General features: G+C 42.4%; 1 protein-coding gene across 9 annotated transcripts in view; it reads right to left on the minus strand.

Moving 5' to 3' along the window:
• Positions 1–1,694: 1,694 nt before the first annotated feature.
• Positions 1,695–20,490, minus strand: part of Ppp1r9a (protein phosphatase 1 regulatory subunit 9A) — a 298,534-nt gene continuing 279,738 nt past the window's right edge. For 4 of the 9 annotated variants that reach the window (XM_057760828.1, XM_057761025.1, XM_057760821.1 and 1 more), the window contains 5 exons: positions 12,663–12,861; positions 10,768–10,887; positions 9,965–9,988; positions 8,796–8,978; positions 1,695–7,562 (listed from right to left, as the gene is read on the minus strand). In XM_057760828.1, the coding sequence (XP_057616811.1) occupies positions 7,353–7,562; positions 8,796–8,978; positions 9,965–9,988; positions 10,768–10,887; positions 12,663–12,861 (736 nt within the window). In that variant the 3' untranslated portion in view covers positions 1,695–7,352. The remainder of the gene's footprint in view (positions 7,563–8,795; positions 8,979–9,964; positions 9,989–10,767; positions 10,888–12,662; positions 12,862–20,490) is intronic. The other 5 variants (XM_057761209.1, XM_057761163.1, XM_057761108.1 and 2 more) reach the window with 3 other exon arrangements.

Below are 20,490 nucleotides of genomic sequence, written 5' to 3' on the forward strand. Positions count from 1 at the left end.
AAGGTTCTCACACTCAAACATGATTCTGCTCTCTTGACACACTATACATTCTGCTTATAAAGTTCCAGAGAATGGAGGAATTTGCTTTTGTCATGACTAGATTCAGGAGTAGTCTATAACCCATTCCACGTGGTGCTGAGTGCCTTCAGGTCCATGTTGTTCAAATGGTGCCAGGGATGGGTTTTGTTTTCTTGTTTTTTGTTTTGTTTGGCTTTACCTTCTAACTTGCTGTGGAGACTGAAAAAAGAAAAACAAAAGGATGACAAACATTTAAAAACAGAAAGATCAACAACCTTTGGCAATTTTCTGAGAGGAAAATTTCACTTTTCTTATCTTGGCTGTGAAACAAGAGATAGTGACACATCATTATTTGCCTGTTTTAAAGATAGATCTAGATCCTCAGGGCTAAATGACTTCTCTGGGACATTAAAGCAGCCACTTTATAGACAAAAGCCATGGCGTTTATCTTTTTTTTTTTTTTGGAGGGAGGTGTTTGTTTGTGGGGGGTTGATGAGAAACTGAAAAAATTGTCATTTATGACAACACATTGGAAGTATAAAACACAAACAGTTTATGCATCATGATGTATCTATAATTTTAGACATAGGATACTGTGGCAGTGAAGTAAAATCTCATCTCACGAAAACCAAAATAAAAACATATAAAACTTATTTTCATAAAAGAACCACTTTGTCAAAATGGGATTTAAGTGATTTTAGTCAGTTTAGTACAGGGCACCAGGATCCTAGTGTTCAGTTAGTCAGTGACGGCAGTTACACAGCCCCGGGGGTCTGACTCTCTGGAACACTGGTTATGACCATCCATGAACGTGGTGCTTAAGAAAGCAAACCTCACGTGATTTGTTTTTAATGTCTTGACTAGCTAGCCATCACCATGGTCATTACCATCAGTGAAATGACCACACCCTCTTTCTGTTTATTGGTGAATCAAGAAAAAGAGAAGGCAAACAAAATGAACTGTCATGCATCTAAGGCTGTCCAGAGAGGGCAGGTGGGTGCATCCAAGGCTGTCTGGAGAGGGCAGACTCTGGTGAGGGGTGGGTGCATCCAAGGCTGTCCGGAGAGGGCAGACTCTGGTGAGGGGTGGGTTCATCCAAGGCTGTCCAAAGAGGACAGACTCTGGTGAGGGATCGTTAGCACACAATCCGTAAAGGGGAAAACAGGTTCACTTCACTTATTCTGTGAGGTCAAGACAGAACGCAACAAATAGCCTTCATTTGTTTTATTCAAGCTTTCTTGGACTTGGAGAGCTTAAAATGAAATGGCTAAAAAACCTGGTGCACGGGCTGAACTTTTGCCTCCTGTTATGTGAGACTGACTGCTCAATGGATGTGCCACCCGCCTTTCTCTGGCCGAGGAGCACTGGAAACTTGACGGCGAAGCAGTGACAGAGGACAGGAGAGGTGGACAAGGCGCTCCAGCTGGAGGCCCTGCTCTTTAACTTTATGCCCAGCTCCATAATTGTGCTTTGAAGTGTAATTCTAGCTGCCAATTTACACTTTGCCAGAGTTAAAACTAATTTTTAGATTCATTTCCATGAAAAATGTGCACTTTGCTCTTGATGGATAGATATGTTTTGATGGTTAATGCAGGTTTGCCCAGTCAGGGCTTGTTTCAGTTGAAGGTGGAAATGGAAGAGGAAAAAAAAGAAATATATACTCTGGCAGATGACTGTATTTCCTTTTATTGCATTCATTATCTAATAACAATAATACTCATTGGCAAGAAATATATTTACACCAACAAATTAAATTTAATCACAGGTATTTTTCAGATGGTCAGAAAACAATGGGCCATTTACAATATAGTTTGCTTTGAATGCCTCTGAAAACAAAGAGTAAGGAGTGCCATTTGAAACAGCAGACACTAACCAAGCACCAGAGAACAGATCAGATGTGGCACTATTGTCTCTTCCATGCAAACAATCAGACCGCAGAACATACAAATTAACACTTCAGGTAATATGCTACCCATACTCACCAGACTCAAATGGTTTGCAAACCACTTCTTTCCCTTTAGCAATATATAACGAAAGATCAAAACAAATAGCATCTTATGTGACACCAATTTTATGCTCCTTCAGGTTTTCAGCTGCCTAGTCTCATCAGTGATATGTAGTAGATATACAAGTGGCTTCATCAAAACATCATTGAAAAAATACAGAAGCAGTAGTTATGGCATTAAATAATACTGGGGAGGGTATAGTACACACACTTAGAGATTTTATTAATCGCTGTTCGAACCTAATGTTGCTGGAAGGTGTTAGTTAGCATGACAATCACTTGGGAGGTGTTATCTAGCTGATTTTTTTGTAAAGGTAATTTAAGGTATTTTTTTGGCTAATTATTATTTCATGAATGAATACTTAAATCCTTAGCAAGAAATTTATGTGTGCATAAAACAGCTAAAGGTAATGAATGTACACGCCTTCCAAAGACATATACTCATAACCCATTGTGTTATTTTTGATGGCAACCAAAATGCCATTGCAGACTGATGGCATAGGAAGTAAATAGTGGTCACATGACAGAAGTACTTGTCACCAGAGAGCCAGTAGTTAGTGACATAAGCATCAAGGCTACTGCAGACCTCATCATAGAGGAGAGAGAGCTGACACACAGGAACACACAGTGCAATTTCTAGCAAGGAAGCTGTGGTCTGCAGTGGGAAATGCCCAAAGCTGCATATCTTCTGATTCCTAACTCTAAAAAAGTGCAATCTGGACATCAAAGCATTAACCAAACCTTTGAGGAAAATTTATCTTACTAAAATATGATACCAAAGATCTAATAAATCAGTTTTACCAAAATATATAAACATTTAGAAGCGTAAGTGCATTTAGTAGGATACTTACATTAAAAAAAAAACTTCTTAAAAGCTACGAGCCATTCAATGTTTACACAACACAGAAAGTGGAGATAAGGTTATGATTGCAGCCCAGGGTCCTAACTCATCACTGTAGTCCATGGATAGTATATTTTATGCCACGTGCTTATGGTATATATGTGTGTGTAAGAGTGGGGACATAGTCACACACAGTTCTGGCACCTACACAAGTGGCATGCACACAGCTGAGAATTTGTGGCTTGCTCTCTTATTCCTTATGTCTTGCACAATGCTGGATCCCTAATGGTCTGGAGTTGATGGGGTCAGGGCTAGGAAGCATGGAGTCTCTCTTGCTCCCTACTCTGAGGATACAGAAACAGGTCCAGGTGCTCACAAGTTTGAGTCTTCAGTAACATTCACCGACAATCCCACACAGACCCTTGTACAAACAGGTGAGAGACCCCTAGGCCTCCCATGATGGAACTGGAGTCACTTAGTGGGGCAGTTAACTGTGTATGCTTTTCCCTTTTCCTCTAGCTGCTCAGCATAACTTTTTCAAGTCATGAAAATGTGTTTTCCCTGGTGTTATCCCCGCTCCCCTCCCCTGATGTTGTGGCTCAAAACTAAATTTCATGGGACTTTAAATATTCCAGACAAATGCAAACAAAGTCAGCCAGCACACTTGGTCCCACATTCAGGGCCGAATCAGTGAAACAGATTTCCTGCAATGCTGTTTCCTAATGAGTCTGTCCCCTTCTCTGTCCTATCACAAGGAGGACAACTTTGGAAGATGCTTTACTCCTGGGTTTCACCTTCACAAGTTCACCTTTAGAACTGGACACAGGTAACCTGACTCATAAGTAAGAAAACACACGAAAGTCAGTTCTGCCGTTCCCTAACTACTTTTCATTCAGGTAGTCATAGTGTGGAAACCTGTGACATGCCTGGCCCCCAGAGTGAGATCTTCCTTATCACCAGCTCCATGTTAATTCCGAAACACAAGAGGGAAATGTGCATCCAATGGATGGAAGTTTCTTTTAGAATCATCTGTCCTCCCCTCTTCCAGAATCATCTTAAACATCCTTGCTAAATGTTGATGGCCCTCCTCAAATTTCTCTCACCTTTCAAGTTTATAAACGACTTAGAACAGCTGTATAAAGGCAATTTGTCTACTTCTTATAGACTTTCCAGGCACAAGTTAATCCTATTGGACAAAGATCCTAGACGAGAATTTTCTATCTTCAGTACAGCCCATAGAGACTCGGGCTATCTCCGACCTGTGGGCATTCTTGCAGCTTAGGCCTGAGGTGCTCACGATTCTCCGGTACATACCCTCTGGCATGGAGAGTGGCAGGAGTCCCCACTTCTCTACCACTTCATTTCCTAAAATAAAGGAACACAAGGTAGGTATGCCCGTTTGGTGCCTGTTGGAAGCTGGGTTTGGCATTAGCTCCTGTCATACTGGAGTCAAACTGCTGGCAAGTGGGAAGTCCGTGTGAACGCCAGCTCAAGGGCGACAGATCCCCCGAGAAGAGCTTTGCGGTCATGGTGGTGAAGGCGGAGCCCTACAGTGGATAAAGCATGTCTCCCACTCTAACAGAACTCCCCTGACTTTGGGGAGGAAGGAGATGATTACACGCATGCGCACCACTGAAAAGGACTTGGTCTTAGGTAGCAACCCGCTACGGTGTTCTTTACTGGAACCCTGACCCAGAGCATGTGCCTATTCTACCCACGGCAGGGTCTCGCCATGTATCCCCATGCCCAAACATCACCTGTACCCCAAAACGCTTCTGGTGACTGTTGAGTACTTCACTGGAATACAGTTCATGGTCAGCAGACATTCCCTTTTTGTTCACTTGTTGATCACTTAAAAACCTTCCAAAATCTTTAATGTCCACAAAGCAACAATTCTCTGTTAAATTAATTGAATAAACCCGAAAAACTACAGTATTAAAGAAGGAATTGTGCAAGACAGCGGAAACTCAATTATTATCATGCACCACAGTCAATAACTAAACTAGATGGAAATAATTGCTCACAAAGTCCGAGGGCCTTCTCTTTTGTCATACACACCAGCCAGCGTATGCCCATCCTTTGCTGAGCAGCAGAAGAATCAAGAGCCTTTTACAATTTCACCAGTTTTTAGTAGCATTGTTAAAGGAACTCATTTTGGTCTAAGATTGTGATAATTTAACTTAAAAATCAAAATGGTCGAAATCTAAACTAAATGGCGTAATGAGAATAAATTTGATTTCTAACTATGATATAAATGCTGATCCAAGTGCTGAAGTGTTCATAAAGTTGCAGTAAGAATGCTATATTTAAGAAATGCAATATAACAGATCATAAGGTACAGGCAGAGACAGACTATAGACACTTCAAATATATACATTTTCAATTTCAAATCATCAAAGTGTAAACACAACTGAAAATGTCTGTTTTCACTCTTATAAATGAACACAAAGAAGCTTCCAGTGCAATCCAGGTTTGTTTTTCCCCAAAAGAAAAGAAAACCAGGTAAAATTTACAATAGCAAGCATTAGTATTGCCTGATTTTTGCTAGTCTTCTGGTCTTAGGAAATGTTTGCTGAATTTGTAGTTCAGTAATGTGTCTCTTGGTTTCTCACCATAATCAGACATCCGAAGACATAAACAGGCACCCAGTACTTGACCCCAAGCAAGACCATGAAGCAGGTCTGGCGACTGCAGAACACTCAGCTACTTCCATATCATGTTTAGGACTGGTATGTCTGTTTCGGAAAGACCAAAACCTAACAGTGCCAGAAAAGGAGCAGGCCCTGGGTGAAAGAACAGGATTAAGTTTCTAGTTCAGATAATTTTAGAATTTATATGCTTCAAAAACAACAATAAAAAGAAAAAGTCACAATGTTACAGTTCAAAGTGAGGTCACAGCGGCAACAGAGCCCTAGCCTCACAGACACCTGTGATAACTCTCCAGCCTGATGCAGACTCTGTGCATCCGGAGGAGACAGGGACAGGGCTGCGGGTAGAAGGGCCTGGTGGAGTGAAGGAAGTAAAATATGCGCCAAGAATTCGTCTAGCCTCCAGCCTTACTTGAAATTCGTTCACCGTAAAGTAGGTAACGTCATCTTTGTAGAGTCAATGCAGCAGCGAGAGTTAGATACAGAAGCAAAAAGGCAAAACTAAAGGCAAGCAAACAAATAAAACCCTCACGGTTTGAAATGTCTCAAGACGAGTTTGTTTTCTCCTCTTCCTGCCCAACTCTCCTGAGTTAGCTTGGGTTGGTAAAATACTGGAATCCTTAATACTGGACTTAAGGATAAGATCTTACACTGCTAAAGTCCACCCCACACAACTCTGGGAAGCTCTAGAATGTGGAAGAGAATTGCTTAGAAAAGTCATTCCAAATGTCTCTGAAATGTAACTGACAGCTGTCCTTCACAGGAAAGAATCTCATGTGCTCAAAAAAAAAAAAAAAGTTCCTGGTTGACTGTTACTCAAATCTCAACCTCCAACCAGTATTTCTAGTTTTAAGTTCTTAAAAGTGCATTTGTTAAAACACTAACTGAGCCCACTTGGGAAATTCTGAGTAGAAAATACGTGACAAGTTCCTGACTGTGTCAGAGGCAGGCTGAAGACAGCCAGAATGTGTCTCAGGAGAGGAAATCTGAAAACATTCTTTCCTTAAAATCAATTTCCTGTCCAATCTGTCGGGAGGGAGGGGCTGTACTGTTTGTCAGGGCCACCGCACCCTGAGCTCGCTGGGCTGGCCAACACACGAGCGGGTCTCAACACCCATGGCTGCACCAGGCTCTGATATTCTCTTCTTTGTTGGGCGATACATGAAGGAAAATGCTGCCCCCACCCCCACCTCCCCGCAAGCCCCTTAGGACACCCACATCTGGGTTCTTAAGCCTTTTTTATTTCTTCTAGAGTTAACAAATAACTAGTATTTTCTCTCTTCCTCTGATTCCAGCAAATGGAACAACACTTGCTGTTTCTCTCATCTGGTAATTATGAGCTGGGCACCCACATTCCCACAATGGGACTGACTTCTAACATCGGAATTGAAGGGAGCCTCGCTTACACTGTGTTAGGATCTGCAACCCAGGAGACAGCAGCTCCCTCGTCTCAAGGCAGGTGTCCTCTGCTAACAAACAACCACAGCTACTATCTCAGTTTTAGGGGCTCTCACTGCAAACTCTGGGTAGTCCACTCACAACACCAGAGTGAATCCTGCTCTCACTGGCTGGGTCAGGCTGGCTCTCTACGGCACAATACACTCCGCATAGCGCAGGATGTTGGTAAGTAGAAGAGAAAAATGATATTTCTGGTTTGTAATTAATCAATAAATTAATAAACCAAAGGTGGCTTGGGGTTATTATGTTAGAGTTAGGAGTGAATCCAACACACAGTTCTTTAAACTGCCTACAATGGCATTATCCCCATCAGTTTCTTCTTCACCCTCTGCAGGAGAAGGGACAGGAAGGGGCGAGACTTCCCTCACACTTCCCCACGGGATTACTGCTCAGTGTTGCGCTCCATCGTGGATGTCATCTTTTCTGATTTTTTGGACTTCCTCTGCATTTGTTCTTGTTCCCTTCTCCTCAGTTTTTCTCTATGTTTTTCCATTTTCTCGTGGGCCTTCCGAGCCTTCTCTAGAGACATCTTCATTTCCTTCAGTTTTTTTTTAACCAGTGCCCGGTCCTGGGATGACGTCATCCCAAGAGCCTACAAAGGAAGCACACGTACAAACTGAATCTGAAAAACTGCTGAACTCTTTGCTTATGATGAGGAAAACATCATACTATGCTTAATCTCATGACCTTAGTTAAACATAGAAGGAGGAGGTCAGAGCTGAGGAAAGGCAGACTACACTTGCCAAATTCTCTATGCGAGGAGGATCTGGGCTTTGTTCTTTGACGTTCTTTGCAAAATACACTCCAGAAGGCATTAATAAAATGCTTTCCAAATTGGTGACTAATGAGTGAATAAATGAAAAGGGCACGATCCCGCTTCAACCTTCCGCTAAAGTCATCAATATCTTCAAAGGGAACTGGAGAGCACCTGCCGTCACAGAAGGCTCCAAGAAGGGCAGGAGGAAGCGAAATGGCCTCTCTATTGCCAATGTAGTTATTTACAACCAGAACCAAAAATGGCTTTGAGACCAGCATGCCCATCTCTCTGACCGTTGCCTTCCCAAAGGCAGACCTATAGAGGAAGCCCAATTAAAATGATGAGGTGGCCGGATGAGTTTAGAATTCAGAATCAGGGAAGATGGCTGTGTACTTTAAACGTTCCATGACCTTCAGCATCAACAGCAGGATGCATCTGCCTCCCCAAGAGGGACAGCCTTGTCGATGGGGCCTTCATATTCACAAGTTATTGATTGATCTCTAACCTTTTCAAAGACTGCCAGGAGACACTCATCAGCCTGGCAGGAGCCTGAAGCAGTGGGGAGGGGTGTGTGGAACTGGCTGTACCCTCCTCTTACCCTTTCTCCATAGGGTTGGGCGCCACGTCAGTCTTTAAAAGAGATGGGCTGGATGAGTGGAAATGAAGGTGCAATGGAGGTGACAGGGAGGGACGGCTTGCATACACTTGAGGGAGAAAGTTGGGGCCATAGTTTCAGTTTTCAGGTAGTAGGTAGGAGAGGGGGTGTGAGAAGAAATGAAGAAAGAAAGATTCGCACTGGCCATTAATAAAAGTTAGTAGTACGATGGGAAGTGAGTAGTGTTAATATAGAGGTCCTAACCCTCTTGGTCAGCAGCCTATCCTGAGTCAGAACCCCTGATGAACTTCCTCAGGCTTCATTTTCTACTGAGAAATCATTCGGTATCTTTTCTGCTCAGTACTGACAGAAATTACCACATGGATATGCAGAACACTCTCAGCTAATGAAAATGTCAGGTGTTACAAGTCACACACATAACTGGTAACTTAACACAGACAGAGAATCTTTACCTTCAGTTTATTGCCATCCAGCTGCAGGAGCTGCTCCCCAGTGATGTTCTGGGCACTGAATTCAGACACATACTGGTCCAGGTTTAGGCTCATTAACCAGTGAGAAACCTGCTGCACACTCCACTCATGAACGGCCCGATTCAGACTCAGACTGTGTTTGGGAGACTGTCCATCATCAAGGATCTGAGATAGGAATGTATGCAGTGTTGTTAAATGACCAAAACACCATGCTCATAGTATGCTATCTCAAACTACAAGAGCCATATTTATTTATAAATCATAAAATGATAATAGTTCTACTTTTGTTAAGAAACACTTGTCTATTACCTAGCAATTCTGGTAGATGGAAAATTAATAATATTCCACAAATAAAGCACTACTACAAATGAAGAAAGTTAAAAACTGAAAAAGTGCACACTAACACTGATGATTTTATAATACATAACTCTGGAGATATCATCAGAGGTAGAAAATATTTTATGTATCTTTATATTCAATACAACACTTTAAATTTATCCTGTTAGAAAACACTAAAGTTACATTAAAAACACATTAAAAATATTGTCTCCTTCACTTTATAGAAAAAGGTCTTAAAGTTCCCAAGCCTCCTTAGAGAGATTTCACAACAATCACTTCATCTGAGCAGGAAGCAAACCTGTGAGGATGGTAGGGCACTAACATCCACAATTAATTTTAAGACGGGAGAAACCTAAGGCAGAGAGCTTCCACGATCCTTCTTAGACACGGCACTAGTAAGTGGCGTTGTTTAACGAGAGGCTCATTGTAAATCTCAGGCTCTGTCTACTGTCCACTATCCCCTTTATTTGTGCAGAGGCAGGAGAGTGCCTAGAACCACTAAGTTGAGAGAAGATGAAGTCATGATAGGGCTCAGAGGAAAGACAGGAGTTTCCCTGGAGAGTTACTTGAAGAGTAGAGAAGAGAGGAGGGTGTAAGCTGAGGGGGAGGCAGCGGATGCAGGAAAGGATGGAGCATGCCAGCTGATGGCTATGGGAGAGGGACTCAACCTCTGGATTCAGGAACTACCTCTCACTAAGACGTAAGGAAGTGCGGTCTTCCGCCCTCACACAGTGTTCTTGTAATGTTGTAAGCAGAAGAAAGCAAGTTCAACCAAACCAGACAAGGCACCACACACCCCGCAGATAGCTCACCTCATCATCTATCATATCCAGGCTCTGGGTGAGCAGCAACAAAAGAACCAAGAAGAAGAGTGTTACAGAAATGGGACACACAACATCCACAGTGCACTCTTTATTACATCAAAACCAAGCCCACTAGAAAAACATGATCAGAAAAGTTTAAAAGAAAAAAATGGAGTCTTGTTGCATAAAACTCATGTTATAAAGAAATAAGACCAATTGTTTTATATGTAAGAGGAAACATATTTTAGTTACATTATTTCCTGCCCCACCCCCAACTTCGGCCAGTTTTTAACTAGGCAAGCCCAGCATAGCTTTCTGCTGCTCTCCTACATATGTATTTCCTGGTAATTCTTAGCAAGGCTAATCCTCACCGTAGCATCCGGATAGATGGGTCTAACTCTGTTTCCTTTCCGGAGCTGTGCCTAATGGTTGCAGTGATTCAACTGGGCATATCACGTTCAGAGGACTCAAGAGCCCGGGGGAAGGGGCAACTCTGGGTGAGGGAAGCGGGAGTGGATAATTAACAGCATCCGAGGACAGGTAAACTGCTATCTAGTTTCTCAGTGCCCAGACTCCCTACCACGTGTTCACATATATAACGGGAGGGCTAGGAAGCTTCAAAGGGCTCAGAAACTAAACTTTTCTTTAATGCTGAAGAAGAGTCGGGTGGAATCATGAGGACCTTATGCTAAACATAAAACCTCAGTGCTGATCATTTCTATGCTGAATCTACCGTCAAATATCTTCCCACAGTGGGAACTGGAGGAAATGTGACAGGAAAACTCAGCTCTGCCATGGTGCCTCTCCAGTACCTCATCTGAGGACAGCGCCAGGGACTGGGAGAGCCCCGGTGTCTTGGGTTCTGCTCCTAAGCCACTCAGGTCTGCCGAGCTGGTACTACTTGGACTGAAGTCATCATTAAAGGTGAAGTTCTGTAAGAACAAAAGAAAAGAGTGTTATGGGAACACACAGAGTGAACTAGAGGCAGACGTGCTTCCAAGCCCTCATCTGCTTCACTTCCGTCACTTTTCTTCAGAAGAGACTTGACAATGGTTTGGCGATGATGGCCTTCACCTGGGCACAAGCAGAGGATGCTGCACCTTTTGAGACAAACTGGAAACTCCGGGCACTTTCTCCATCTGATGCAGGGATAGGCGTTATAGAGAAATGATTTTTCAGTTTCTCTCCAAGGGTACAGAATTCATTATCCTCTGTAACCGCTCAGAGGAGTGATATTAATAAGCCCATCTGCTTTAACCCTAATTGTGATGAGGAACAGAGTAAGTAGAAAAACAAGATGCTATGCAGAGGCTGAGTTATCAGGAACAGATGGCAACTCATATCAGGAAGGTAGTTGAAGCACCCTTGGGAAAGACGGCGTGGGGCTGGCTGTGATAAATCCTGTGAGAAGTGACAGGTCCCCTCCGGGATGCACCCTTCAGACACAACACTAGTTATATGTTGGAATATAAGCCAAAGGGACTGCATGGAATAGACCCCAAGACTGCATCAGCTCCTGGGGTCAGGAGGTGAAAACACTGTGCACTGAAGCTCCCTTTAGTGTGAGATAATATTAGATTCACTCAGGTGAAACTTAGGTCTCAGAACAACACAAAAAAGTACAAAGGGTTGATTATGACCAAAACTTCTTTGCTACTTATTAAATAACTGAATTCCCAGGAATTCAAGTGACTACCCAACCCCATCTTCCTCCATACTACACTTCTCTAGGAACTGGACTGTTATTTCCACCAGGTTCCTTTGCTTTACTGAGAAGGAATAACCATGCCAGAGACCAACTCCAAGATTTGATAAATCTTCCAAAAAGAGTTGAGGCTGGTAGAACATACAAGCTGTAAGGTATTACACACAAAACATCACCCTTGTATTATCATGGGAGATGCAGTCCTCTAGCCCCTCATTCAGAACCTTTTGAGCTGCTGAACTCAAGGAAAGAAATAATCAAACAAGGTTAATCACATATTTCTGTTTGGGAAAGAAGAGTGAATACAGAAAAAAGAAGCCCGAAGAACTCCAAGGTTAGCCACTGTATGTGTTTCAGTAAAACGTTAGATAAGGTTTGCAGTGTCATGCTGGAAACAACCATCAAGCATTTTAAATGCATCACACCTATGCATATAATTTCTAATTCTGCTAATGTATAAGAACTTTGGCGACAGAATTAGAACAGGAGCTATGCTGTTCTACAAAATGTAGCTTCAATACAAAAAGTCAGATGCTATATGCCAGTGGTTTTTGTTGGCTCGTTCTGTTTGTTTCTCTTAAAAGTACTGAACACAGTCAGTTCCGAATTTATCTGTTTTCCAGTAAATCTTGACGAGCACAGTGAAAGAGTTTCATAATGCAAGTTAAAGAAGAATACTTAGTAAACATCTAGGACACTGTTTCATCATTTGAATGCCCCTTTCCCAGCATGGCTTAACTGTCAAACTGAGATTTAACAGCCGTAAGTGAGATGACAGGCAAGTGAAGAGAAACACAAGCTAGAATGGACCAGTGTTGAAAAGGGTGCTGGTTAGGTAAGGCATTTCTCCCCACAAAGGAAACACCATGCATGCCTATGGCAGTGTTAGCACATTGGTTCCTGAGACCCAGGGTGTACACACAGGTTGAGAAGGCCTTCCAAAAAGTGAGAGGAGATAGGAATGGGGGCTTTCTTGTCAGCTTTTTTAGTCCAGTTGTCTACCTTGGACCCTGTTTTATCTGAAATTAGGGTCTCAGGAGAAGGCGGAAGGGGACTCAGAACTGAAGGCAGGTTCCTGAAGGAATAGGATCCTTTCCGACTTTCAGTAAACCATGAGAAAGGCATGCAAGGAGAGCGAGGAGTGGCCTGAGCCGCGGGGGGAGGCTTGGCTTTCCAGTTCTCCAACTTGCTTCTGAAGACCCTGCGTGAAAAGAATGACCACGTTAGACAGAGAAATGGCAAAAGACAGACTGAACCCAATTCCAAAGACTCTCCACACAGGTAAAAACTAAGAAACTGTTCTATTTAGGATAGTAAAAATGGAACTATTTGGGCAATAGCATTAACCTTAATACTTTCCTTTTTGCATTTTAATGGAAGCTATTGTTTTGAACTGCTATTTCCATAGCGAAATTGTACTAAATGTGCCTTTGTAAGTATACACGAATGAATTAAAATCAGAGAGGCAGTCTTAGAGATTGCTTCTAAGACAGTCATCAGGAGAGTGGTACTAGCCCATAAGCATCTTTCTTCCTACCTACCTCTGCATTCATGTCCCTGTGTCTATGACTGAAAGATTCAGTGATTTGGAAATTTTGGAGCATGTGCTATGTTAAGCAGAACATGAAGGTTTTTGTTTGTTTGTTTGTTTTTTGTTTTTTTATCAAAAGCTCAGTGTCTTTTCACAGGAGGAGTATAGGGCCTGAAGTCATCATGGATCGCTTGGAAACTGAAAGCCTAACACCTCCTGAGCGTGTGGCCTCAGGCCTTCTCTGTCCCTCTGTCCCCATCTGTACAAAGCGAATATTCTGATGTATCTCACATGTGACTTCTATGAATTAAGTAGGTTAATATTTGTTAAAGAGCCATGAAAGTCACTAAAGGTCTAGAAGTAGTTAAAGGCTCAAAGGCAGTTTAAAAACAGTTTTTCTTTTTTAAACGTAGTGTAGATACTATCATATTTGTATTCATTTACTTGTGCAGAAGCTGCAGAAGAAAATGCCTGTGTGCATTTGGAAGAGGTGAAGCTCAGTATCACTGAACAAATGACATTGTATGGAGCCAATTTCTGGGTAATTGCTGATATCATGACAACAAGAATCCCTTCAACTGAAAATTCCTTGATACCATAGACTTAAGATACTTTCTAATCCTAGTTGATGCTGATTCCCAATCCCTCTGGATCTCATTTCAAGCACATTTTGAAATAGAATTCAAATTGATATAGACAGAATCAAGTCTTAAACCTTTGGCCTTATCTCCAAATTGTATACAAGAACCAAAAGCAGCAATCCTCATGCAAGCATCCTGGAGACTGTAGGTGATAAACAGACGCAAAAGGTTGCAAAAATAGCTATGAGAACAGAAACCCTGTGAAGCTTTGGTAAAACTTACACAGCAGGATGGGCAAATGATGTAGGTGGTTCTTCTTTCTATGTGTTGCTTTAATTGGTTAATTAATAAAGAAACTGATAGGTCAGAACATAGGTGGGTGAAGTAGACATAACAGAATGCTGGGAAGAAGACAATGAGGCAGACGCCATGCCTCTCCTCTCTGAGATGGATGCAGGTTAAGATCTTTCCCGGTAGTCACCAACTCGTGGTGCTACACAGATTATTAGAAATGGGTTAATCAAGATGTGAGAATTAGCCAGTAAGAGGCTAGAGCTAATGGGCCAAGGCAGTGTTTAAAATAATACAATTTGTGTGCTGTTATTTTGGGTATAAAGTTAGCCGTGCGGGAGCAGGGCAGTAACGCAGCCCGCTGCTCCTCACAACAGGCAAATACAATTGATGGTCATATACAAGAATCCAGAAGACATGGTCATGTTATAGTGTCTCTGTGTGTGGGGGGGTGTCTTAAGAATAACAGAAATCAAGGTGAGACAGGCTGACCTTGAACCCCATCTTAAAGCTTATACTAAATGGCAAACTTGTATTCTTAATCTAGTTATTCATTATCACAATACAGGAGGGGTCCAGCAGCTGAGTCAGAGCACACTTGCTGTGGCCTTGTGCTCTTGATGGGCACTTTTTACTCTTTACCATGGACCAACTAAAGTTGGTACAGCTGCTAGAGTCACAACTCAGAAGAGGAGAGAAGTTGGTATGGAGCCGGTATGTTAACACAGGTCTGAGCTGACTCTTTAAATAGCCCCATTTTCACTTATAATTATCTCGAATGCAAGTGCAACGCAAGTCATTACAGACAGGAAATATCAGTGAGCATGTATGTAAAATCGCTTCCTGGCTCTACACAATTTAGCTTCCTCTTATGGGTTCTGACACTTTGAGTCCTTGAAGCTATTATACCCCCGTCTATAGTGAGGTGAAGGATTCTGGAAACATAAATCTGGATGGCAATAAAGCAAATGGACAGATGTCTGCCTCCCTTCTGGGAGAGAGGGAGAAAGCTTATCTCCATAAGGCAAACAATCTCAGTTAAAATGTAAATAAATACTTCTAGGAGGGTGATAAGATTAGACTCAAGCTTTATCTCAGCAATAAACTCTTCCCACCCCCTTCAAATGTGGCCCTGTGCTATCTTGGAGGGTATCTCTTTGGGGCTCTCACTTAACTTTTAGGGCGTGTCTTCAACTATGCCCCTACGTTTCAGTAAAAATGCCCATAATAGTGTGTGCAGAAATATCTCTGTAGTTCCACACCTCAGAGACCGGACACAGGAAGGAAAAGATGGTCCTGAAGGTCACGGAACTGACTTTGGTCACTAGATAGCCGCCCTCTGGGAGTTTGCGGGGAAGCTGTATAACAAAGGGCAGCGTGACACCTCATCCTACTCCCGTAGCAATCGTCTTTGTAGCTGTGGTTCTAGATCACCACCACTACCTTAAGGGAACAAAAGGGAAGGGGGTCAGAATGCTGCCACTCACTGGCTTCATTTGAAAGGGACTTTAGGGAATCTCAACCTAGAGCAAGCAACAGTTGAAAACAATCTGAAAATCCCCGGAAAATATTAAATACTAATAATGAGCATGAATATTTGCATATAGTATTGAGGATGGGCTCCAGGCCATGCTGTTCTTATAGTAGTGAACAAGGTCAAGGAACCCCAGACTCGGACAGAGGCTCTCTTTCTGCAGCCTTACACACAAAGATAATGGAAAGTTGAGGAAAGAGTTAGCAGGAAGCAATGACACCCACTTCCAGGGTAACAAGGATTGTCTCACAGCTGAAAACTGGAAGATTCTAGACTTTTGTTTTGCCCTTTCAGCTCTCCGTTGAGTCTGGCTGTGCCCTGCTGTGTCTATCTTCTGGTTCCATTATTTATTACCTATAGCTTTAAAATCCATGACTGTGTAACTAACCCCTGTATGTAACCTTTCTTTATTCTCAAAGAAAAGAATTCACTTCCATTTGCCTGGACCTAGAGCAATAGAATATGCATTAAGACACCCAATACTCTATTCCTTTAAAATTATAGATGAGACCGCCTACCAGGCATGTTTACTAAAGCAAACACCAATTTTGTCTTGGATAAATTGAACTCGTGAGACTATGAAGGAGCAGAAAGGGCTTGGTAGCTTGAGTTCTGCTTTGACTGCCTCTTATTCTCCGTCTTACTTCGTAGAGAAAATGATCAGAAGCATACAGTATCCTATCTTCTTCCCTCTCAGCTACTCCCTTCCTTTTTTCTTTCCTCTTTCTTTCCCTTTCTTCCTCTCTCTTCTAAGTCAAGAGTAGTAGAGTAGATAATTAATGGACCCAAATATGACTTCCAGAGGGTCAAAGGAGCTACATTTTTACACTTCCTTCACCTATGGTAGTTTATACACCAAAAGCTTATCATTAAGAAAAAAAAATCAGAGAATCATAAGTCCTTGTCATTGTACTTCCTTACATGTTTTATTGTTAGGTACTAGAAGAAATAATTGTCATCAAATTTAATTTTCATAAGCTAAAGATGTCATTGGACTAACCTTTCCTGGTAGTCAAATGGTTTGTGGCTAATAACTTTCTTAACTTTCTATTTAACTCATTTACATATACTCTGGAACCCATTATCCTGGGGTTGGTACCCTAAAAATCAGCTTTTTAAGTTAAATACCCACAGTGATATTTGTTGTTTTAGTTCTGCAAATACGGTATATGAACTATTCAGAATCTAGTAAGATATCATCAAAATATCATTTACAGTTCATAAACTGTCAGGCAGCGAGAGCATAAAGAGCCACAGAACTGTGAGCTTGCAATAGGTACAAGAGGAATGAACATGGATGCCCACTCCTCCAAGTCAGATGAAGTCATTTTGAGAAGATCTAAAATCCACTGAAGAGACCGAGGCTGTGAGGCCAGACCCATCCACAGGGAACTTAGAGATCCTTCTGGGGAGCATTAGAAACATGTACCCATCTGGCATCAGGGCTCTGTCACCCTGGACATCTGGCTGGACTTTGTGATCAGCAGCCAAGAGTCCCTCTTAGAGACACAGTAGACAGCTCGGCCCTAACTCCCAGGAGATGATCAAACCGTTCTCTCTCCTCTGCAGGCTTTCAGCTGAATAGCAAAAGGATAATATAGATCCACGCTCTCGAAACAGATGTTAATTTCTGGACAATAAATCCATCGCTTGGGTATTCAAGAAAAGTGTGCTATTCTAAATCTGAGCAAAGTGTGGCTTCTGGCTCTATTAAAATTCTATTTTCATTAATTTTGGTGATTGTGTTTAAACCAGAACCTTAGGCAGGCTAATCACACATTCTGCATCTGGGATACATGTTTAGAAATTTAAATTCACTTTAACGACTTACACCTCTTTTTTCTCCTTTTTCCCTCCCTCCCTCCCTCCCTCCCTCCCTCCCTCCCTCCCTCCCTCCCTCCCTGTGATGTATGTACATGAACATTTGTGTGTGCATGTGTGTGCAGAGGCCAAAGGCTGACAACATCAGAAACCTATCTATGCCACTCCCACCTTCTCTTTTTTGAAGCAGGGGCTCTTGCTGCCTGTGGAGCTCACCGTTGTACAGGCTGGTTAGCTAGGGAGCTCCAGAGGGCCACACAGTCCGTTCCTTCAGTGTTGGAGTCTTAGACCTGCACGGCCACAACCAGCTCTCACACGGGCGCCAGGGACCTAAACTTAGGTTCTCATAAATGTTTGGCAAGCATTTTACTGATTGAGCCTTCTCTCCAGCCCACCAAATCTCATTTTGGATTTGTGTTTTCATATGTAAGGTCAGCCAAACTGACAAAAGCAACGATGCTTACTTAGAGTCTCCCTTACAGTTACAAATTTAATATAGGATGTTGAAATGAAAGGTTCTCTTTGTTCTGAAGCAGAGTATCAAGATCCCCCAGCTGGCCTTGAACTTGCTATGTAGCATAGGGAATGATCTGGAATTTATGATCCTCCTGCCTCCATCTCCCAAGTGCTGGACCCAGTTTAGGGATAGGGGTGAAACTCAGGATTCCATGCATACCAGGCAAGACCTCTATAACTGAGGTATATGCCCAGCTCAAGACCTTTTTTTTCTTAACATCATTCAAAAGTGTTTCCTTGCTAGGTATGTACTTTTTTATTCTTTGAGAGTCAGATTATGAAGCTGACATGTCCCAGAGGTGGCATAAAGGTCACTGCTCTTCACAGGACAAGGCAGGCAGAAAGAGAGGGTGAAATCATTCTCTGCAGCTATTTCCTCCCAAGCCCAACTGCACATGCAGGAGCAATATGTCAGCTTGCTCTGGGTTAAATGGCAAGATCGCTGGTCGGTAATAACCTGTTAGATAGGAAATTAAAGAAAGGTAGATTTCAATCACAGTAATGGGAACTCTTCAAGCTGCTTCTAATTCATCTCCAAGCACTAGCTCTCCATTGCTATATTAAAAACAAGACAGCAAGGGCCAAGTGTGTAAGGGATGAAGATGCACAGCTTCTTGGAACCACGGTGATGTTAAAGATGAAGCAATGGCGGGATCTTTAAGCTGACCACAGAGCTAACGGAGATACTGATGACAGAAAATCCCTCTCTGGACTGCAGCTAAGGAAGCTACACCATAAGCTGATTTCATTGCTCACCCTCTCCATCCCACTCTGAGGTCTAGCCACGCTAAGCAGCTCCTGGTTGCCGACAGCCAAGGCACTCACTGTGATAGTTACGCATTTCTTCCTGGTGGCTCTGAAAGTATGGGGTGCAGTTTCTCTGAGGAGGTACACACCACCCTTTGACAAGGAACAAAGGTTATGGGGTTATTTTTCTTTGCCCCGTGTTTTCCATGGCACACATCCATCTGTTCTCTCAGCCACCGCCAAGATCTCTATCTTACTCCTCTTTCCCCCTCTATCTTCAATAAGATTGTCACTGAGATAATCACCATGCTTGCTCTTAAATTATTTTATCAACTAGACCGAGCCCTGCAAAGGGGGCTCTGCTCCCCACAGTGGCACTCACTGGGCCCAGCCTAGCACACATGAGGGTTTTCCTTTATACACTCAAGCATTCGCCTCAATTGCCATTGTGCTAATGGGTGTCTATCCGCTCAGCACGAACGGCCAGCAAGGAGGCTCTTGCCTTACCCAGCAGCAGGGCAAAACGGTCCTCCAGGATCACTGGCATGCCAGCGTTAATCTAATGGCTTTGAGAGAAATATTGTCCATGAAAGACTGCCTGTAATACAAGGAAAATCATGCTTGGATGGACAAGTCTGTCAGTATAATATACATAAGGAATGTTTTGTTTCCTTCCAAACAAACTCTCTCTAAATATTAGAAATGATGCTGACATAGCAGTGTATACTTGTTAGAGAACTAACATGTACTGAAATATTAGCCCTCACAGGCTCCCCAAAAGTCTGTAGATGGTTACATGAGGAATGTGTATGACTCTATTTTTCAGACTAGAAAACTGAGGCCCTGACAGGTTTAACAACTTGACTAAAATAAATGGCATAACTGAGTTTTGAACTTAGGTTCTGAACTTTCCTTATGCCCTTGGTTTTTACTCAGAGGTGAACACGGTGGTTACTATGAAGCTGTTGCTAAAGATGCTGCAGTTTAGGTACCAACTATACTTTTTTTTGGCTTTATCTTACTTTTTTCCATGTTGTTTACTTATGTTATGTTACAAAACACATACTTCTGAATGTAAACAGAATATTTTGAGACTAAGAGTAGAACATACATAAATAAATGAAAGGACATATTAATTACAGGTCAACATCATTATGATTTGGGATCTAAGGAACATTCATTTTTCATACGACAATACAGAGCAGCACCATAGAATAGACTCATAGTGTGGGTCACAAGTATAAATTAAAATTTTCTAGTAGCCACATGGAAAAATATAGGTAAACTAACTTTAATAGTAAATATATATACAACTCCAACTATATTTTAGAATACAATTAGTATTAGGAACACTAAGATGTTTATCACTCCTTTTCCACACTAACTTTCGAAGGAGGTTGCATTTTCACCATGCATATCTCACCGCAGACCAGCTCAGTAACCACAGCTGGCAGTGGCAGCCATAGCAGACGGGGCACAGATGTAAAGTTAGACGCCATGCACTGGCATTTGGTAGGAAGCCAAGGTGACATACTGAAGGCAGAGTTAGGACCACTACCTTGAACTGCATCTCAGGCTTCTCGTCACTGTCCATCCCTTTAAGGTAAATGCAAATTCATCTCCAAAGAGGACAGCCATCTTTACTCTCAGTCACTTCCCCAACATACTGTCGTCTACCTTTGTCGGACACACACACACCCATTGACTCTAAACTGGGACTTCCCAACAGTGTTCCAAGTAGGTGCTTTACTGACACTAACCAGTGTTCACTGCTCTACGGTTCCGGACAGGCTACGGCTTATCCTACAG

Source organism: Chionomys nivalis, chromosome 1, assembly GCF_950005125.1.
Source record: "Chionomys nivalis chromosome 1, mChiNiv1.1, whole genome shotgun sequence".
Classification (NCBI taxonomy): domain Eukaryota; kingdom Metazoa; phylum Chordata; class Mammalia; order Rodentia; family Cricetidae; genus Chionomys; species Chionomys nivalis.